The sequence below is a fragment of the Vigna umbellata genome, chromosome 7, assembly GCF_029865625.1.
Source record: "Vigna umbellata cultivar VRB3 chromosome 7, Vumbellata_1.0, whole genome shotgun sequence".
In the NCBI taxonomy this organism is placed as follows: domain Eukaryota; kingdom Viridiplantae; phylum Streptophyta; class Magnoliopsida; order Fabales; family Fabaceae; genus Vigna; species Vigna umbellata.
Window position 1 is genome coordinate 19,619,880 of NC_142171.1, and position 6,000 is coordinate 19,625,879.

The 6,000-nt window shown below is 46.6% G+C and overlaps 1 protein-coding gene across 1 annotated transcript; it reads left to right on the plus strand.

The window, feature by feature from the left end:
• The first annotated feature begins 648 nt into the window (after positions 1-648).
• Positions 649-5,771, plus strand: LOC148195343 (uncharacterized). Its single transcript, XM_088095165.1, has 9 exons — positions 649-1,828; positions 2,171-2,463; positions 2,557-2,711; positions 2,956-3,060; positions 3,150-3,341; positions 3,459-3,922; positions 3,989-4,269; positions 4,342-5,155; positions 5,719-5,771. The coding sequence occupies exons 1-9, from the start codon at positions 649-651 to the stop codon at positions 5,769-5,771; spliced, it is 3,537 nt and encodes a 1,178-aa protein (XP_087951291.1).
• Positions 5,772-6,000: the final 229 nt, after the last annotated feature.

The following is a 6,000-nucleotide window of genomic DNA, read 5'->3' on the forward strand; positions in this document are numbered from 1 at the left end:
GATACGCGCCGCCCGTAGACGTTGCCGTTTTCGCTCCATCCAGTGCCGCCGGTGTCCGTCGTCTTCCACCCAGCCACGCAGTTCCGTTTGCGGGTCGCCGCAGCGCCAGTGTTGGCAGACGAACCGAAGACGGCATCGTCTTCCCTCCGGCCCAGCCAACCAAGTTTGCGTTTTGAGTATCGATTCCTCCCACCCGCTTCCTTCCCTGTGCCGGACCCTTGCGGTGGCCGCCGGACTGCCGTCGGAGTGTCGCCGGACCAAAAATAGTCCCACTTGGTCCCTTCCCTTCCCTTGATGATATTTTATGGACTTGCAAATCTCTTTTGCCAGTAAACCAACTTCCTTAGATTGTACTGATTCATTGGATGGTAGAAATACATAAATTTGTTGCCATTTATGAATTTCTACTCCCTTTTATATTAAAACTGTTTTGCCATATTGATTAATGTGATTATTCTAAGTATATAGTTGATGACTGTATAATTTTGGGATGTTACATTATTGGTATCAGAGCAGTTTTGTTCTTCTAAGGACGCTGTAGGTTATGAGTGCATTGCGTTCTGCTGTGTGCTTATTGCGTGTTTAATGAGTTATTGTTTTAACTCTTAGACTTAACTAACGTTCGTTTTTCTCTGGTCCAGAGAACTAATGGCGCCTAGACTCCCTCCTCCTCCGCAACCGAGCGAGTCTGACACGTCCCATAACACTAGATTGTTGGAAACAGTGGTGGAACGATTGCATCAACAAAACACCACTTTAATGGAGCAGAACGCTGTTCTGATGCAGCAGAATCAGAGCGCCATGCAGAGTTTGGAGGCTGCTCGCGCTAACTCTGAGGAAACTCAGAGACAATTGATGGAACTCATCTCTGCCACCAGAGGCACGCCAGGAGCGTCGTCTTCTAATGCTGTTCATCATACCGAGTGGAGTTTGGAGAGTTTTCTTCAACACCATCCGGCCAAGTTTAGTGGGAAGGGTCTTCCGGATGAGGCAGATCAGTGGCTGCAGGATATGGAACGGATTTACAATGCCAAGAGGTGTCCAGATGAGAATCGTTTGGCTTTCACGGAGTATTTGCTTACTGGAGAAGCAAGCCATTGGTGGACGAGCGCGAAGGCTATACTGACGGACGCTCACAGACCTGTTACTTGGGAAGTTTTCAGAAGCAAATTCTATGAGGAGTACTTCCCGGATAGCGTCCGTTTTGCTAAAGAAGTGGAATTTTTGCAGCTGGTGCAAGGGGGAATGTCGGTTTCAGAATATACAAATAAGTTCAAACATCTGCTGAGGTTCAATACAGTAGCGGCCAGTGAAGAGTGGCAATGTAGAAAATTTGAGAATGGGTTGAGGAGCGATCTAAAGGTGTTGATCTCCAGTCTTTGCATTCGGTCTTTCCCTGCAATGGTCGAGAGGGCTAAAGTGCTAGAGAAAAATATGGCTGAGGCAGAACAACAAAAGAAACTACAGGCGTCAAGAGGACCAGTTCTGTCGAGGCCCAATCTGAACCGGAATAGGACACCGTACGCTCGTCCAGCACAGAATAGTGGGTCTCAAGCTTTGGTGGTTGCTGGACAGTCAGGGCAACAGGGGCCCGTTAGATGTTTCCAGTGTGGAGGACCCCATTTCAGGTCGTCATGCCCTCAGTTGATTGGAGGGAAATATTGCACTCGATGTAGAAGGAACTGCCATCTGGAGAATGAGTGTAATATGGGCGGACGCGCAGTGATGAGGCCGCCGAACGCTGGGAGGAACCAACAAGGAAGGGGTGGACGAGCCCAAGCTGTTGGGAGTGTGTATGCTATTACTGGAGCGGAAGCCGCGAGCTCAGGTACGCTCATCACCGGTACCTGCTTAATTCATGAAAAGCAATGTTGTGTATTGTTTGATTCGGGGGCGACACACTCCTTCATCTCGAAGGCGTGCGTTGATAAGTTGGGAATAGCTGAGAGCGAGATGTAGTTTGATCTGGTGGTGTCGACCCCAACAGCTGGTGAAATCAGGACATCTACTGTGTGCGTTAGATGTCCTATTGAGGTAGAAGGGCATAGATACAAGGTGAATCTCATCTGTTTGCCTCTCAAAGACTTAGAGGTAATTTTGGGAATGGATTGGCTGAATACCAATCGCATTCTCATAGATTGTGGAGCTAAGGAGTTAATTTTTCCTGAAGAAGACGAAGAGGAATTGGGTGTGACACTCGGCCAGTTAAAAGAAGATATTATGGAGGGCGCGAGTTGCTTTTTGATCATGACGCATGAAGACGGGGAGGATAGGACTAAGAGTTTTGAACGTTCGTCCAATAAGTACATTGAAGGACGAACGGTCGTGGACGAATTCCCGGACGTCTTCCCGGATGAAGTGCCAGGACTGCCTCCCGTTCGTGAAGTGGAGTTCACAATTGATTTGGTGACTACAGCCGCACCAATCTCGGTTCAACCATATAGAATGGCACCCGCTGAATTGGTTGAACTCAAGAAGCAAATTGAAGAATTAATGGACAAGAAGAAAAAGGATGGCAGCTCTCGACTTTGTATTGATTACCGTAAATTGAATAAGCTGACCATCAAGAATAAATACCCACTGCCTCGGATTGACGATCTACTGGATCAATTGCATGGAGCGAGCGTCTTCTCAAAGATTGATCTAAGATCGGGTTACCATCAGATTCGGGTTAAGGAAGGAGATATTCAGAAGACGGCCTTTAGATCTCGGTATGGACACTATGAGTATGTGGTCATGCCGTTCGGTGTGACGAACGCTCCAGCAGTCTTCATGGACTATATGAACCGGATCTTCAGGCCGTACTTGGACAAGTTTGTGGTGGTGTTCATTGACGATATTCTCATCTACTCCAAGAGCTGTGAAGAGCATGAAGAACACTTAAGGTTGGTACTTGGAGTGTTGAGAGAAAGAGAGTTGTACGCTAAGTTATCTAAGTGTGAATTCTGGATGAAGGAAGTACAGTTCTTGGGTCATGTTGTGTCCGCTGATGGGATTTCAGTTGACCCAGCTAAAGTACGAGCGGTATTGGAATGGGAGAGTCCGCGCTCGGTCACAGAAGTAAGAAGTTTTGTGGGACTCGCGGGCTACTATAGGCGTTTCATAGAAGGATTTTCTAAGATAGTAGCACCGTTAACACAACTGACCAGGAAGGATCACCCGTTCGCCTGGACCGATCGGTGTGAATCTAGTTTTCAAGAGCTGAAGCAGAAGTTGACGAGCGCTCCAGTTTTGGTAATTCCGGACACCGCCAAACCTTTCGAAGTTTACTGTGACGCATCTCACCAAGGTTTGGGGTGCGTTCTTATGCAAGAGAAGAAGGCAGTGGCGTACGCCTCTCGGCAATTGAAGATACATGAGAGGAATTATCCGACGCACGACCTGGAGCTGGCAGCGGTCGTCTTCGCTTTGAAGATTTGGAGACACTACTTGTATGGATCCGTTTTCCAAGTCTTCAGCGATCAAAAGAGCCTCAAGTACCTCTTCGATCAGAAGGAGTTAAACATGAGACAAAGGAGGTGGCTTGAGTTCTTGAAGGATTATGACTTCGAGTTGCTTTATCATCCTGGTAAAGCGAACGTTGTGGCGGACGCGTTGAGCAGAAAGGTGGTGCATGTGTCGTCCATGATGGTACGTGAGTTGAGCCTTGTGGAAAGCTTTAGAGACTTAAGGTTGCAGTTTAATTTAGAACCGGACAGCATCAAATGCTGCAACCTTAGGATATCCAGTAACGTGTTTGACCGGATCAGAATGAAGCAGCTTGAAGATGAGGAATTGATGAAGATAAGAGGCGCGCTCGGCACAGATCAAGCAAAACATTTCAATACTGGAACGGACGGCCTATTACGTTATATGGGTAGGACGTGCGTTCCAAATGATGGAGAGCTGAAGCGAATCATATTGGAAGAAGGACATCACAGTCGTCTTAGCATGCATCCTGGCATGACTAAGATGTATCACGATTTAAAGCAGTCGTTCTGGTGGCCAGGAATGAAGAGTGATGTCGCACGTTTTGTGGCTTCATGTCTAACTTGTCAACGTGCCAAAGCTGAATATCAAAGACCGGGCGGCCTACTGCAACCTTTGGAGATTCCAGAATGGAAGTGGGACAGCATCTCAATGGACTTCGTGACACACTTGCCTCGCACATTCAAGAATCACGATTCCATTTGGGTGATAGTGGATCGTTTAACAAAGAGTGCTCACTTTCTAGCCATCAACCTGAAGATGTCATTGACCAACTTGGCAAAGCTTTACATCAAAGAGATCGTTCGTCTGCATGGAGTGCCGTCCAGCATCATCTCTGACCGAGACACCAAGTTCACCTCTCGGTTTTGGCAGTCGTTGCAAAGCGAACTGGGCAGCAGACTCCAAATGAGTTCAGCGTACCATCCTCAGACGGACGGTCAATCCGAGAGAACAATCCAAACGCTAGAAGACTTATTGAGAACGTGCGTGCTGGATCATATGGGCGTTTGGGATGAAGTTTTGCCGTTAGTGGAGTTCACCTACAACAACAGCTTCCAGTCCAGTATTGGAATGGCTCCCTTCGAAGCTCTTTACGGACGTAAATGCCGCACACCACTTTGCTGGTTTCAAGAAGGAGAAAACCTATTGACTGGACCCGAGCTCGTTCAACAAACGACTGAAAAGGTGAAATTAATTCAAGAGAGGTTGAAGACGTCCAGAAGCAGGCAGAAGTCATACGCAGATAAGAGGAGACGACCCTTGGAGTTCGAAGCTGGCGATCATGTTTTCCTGAGGTTAAATCCAACTACTGGAGTAGGCAGAGCGTTGAGATCAAAGAAGTTGTCTCCCAAGTTCGTAGGGCCGTACCAGATCATGAGGAAGATTGGGCCAGTTGCGTACGAGTTAACTTTGCCTCCACAATTATCCAACCTTCATCCTGTGTTTCACGTCTCTCAACTCCGAAAGTACGTAGCTGATCCCTCGCACATATTGGAGCTAGAGGACGTTCGTCTTCGACAAGACCGAAAGCTGGTGATGAAGCCAGTTCGGGTGGAAGACGTTCGTACTAAATTACATAAAAGGAAGGACGTTCGTCTCGTGAAAGTGGTGTGGGATGAAAAGACAGGCGACTCTACATGGGAAGTTGAAGATGCCATGAAGGACTTATACCCTCATCTATTCCCTGGTAAGTCTTCAATTTTCGAGGACGAAAATTTTTGTAGTTAGGGGGATTGTCACGCCCCATTAATTATTCTGCTTAGTCACCTCTCCGCTTCCATTAAAGCACCATGCCACGCAACTCAATGCATTAAAAATCCACTGAGAACGAGCCCTGCATGCACGCCACTTGTCAATTTAGAAACTTCTGAAGTCAGTAGTGGGGTGCAGGTGTCGTCTAGAGGGACGCTCGTCCGTCTGACAGTGGGATTTGAACAAAAGTAACTTTCTGGAAAATCTCCCACTCTCTACGCGCACCTTCTCCCTTTCCAAACTCAGACTTTTCCTTTTCTCCTCCATCTCTCTAGAATTCTGATCTTTCTCTCTTCTGCAACTCACCATTCTCTACTCCGTTCACGTTTCAGCACCGTGAGAATGACCACTGCGACGTGAGCTTCATTTTGGACCGAACCATTTCCAGTTCTGGTAAGTTTCCTTGGGCGATCGTTTCTGGATTTACTACAAAACCTGATCCAGCTGCATGCATGGGTGTAAACTCAATTCTTCCATTTTCGTTTTGTTAAATTTTAGTTGAAGAGTTTAAGAGGAACCTTGAGAATAGAAAGCCACCTTTGGACGAGTAGAAACAACTCACTTTTAGGACGTGCACTACAATCCGGGTAAGGGAAGCTTATTAAGTTTAATTCTTGTAATTTACTGTGATGTATGAATGTAATACGAATTACATGTTTTGTATGAGCGTTCTGAAAATCTGTATGCAGTATGATGTTTGATATTTGATTTTTAGTATGATTCGAATTGATGTATGGAAATGATGAAGTATTCTATGGTTTGATTAAATTGAAAGTGAGC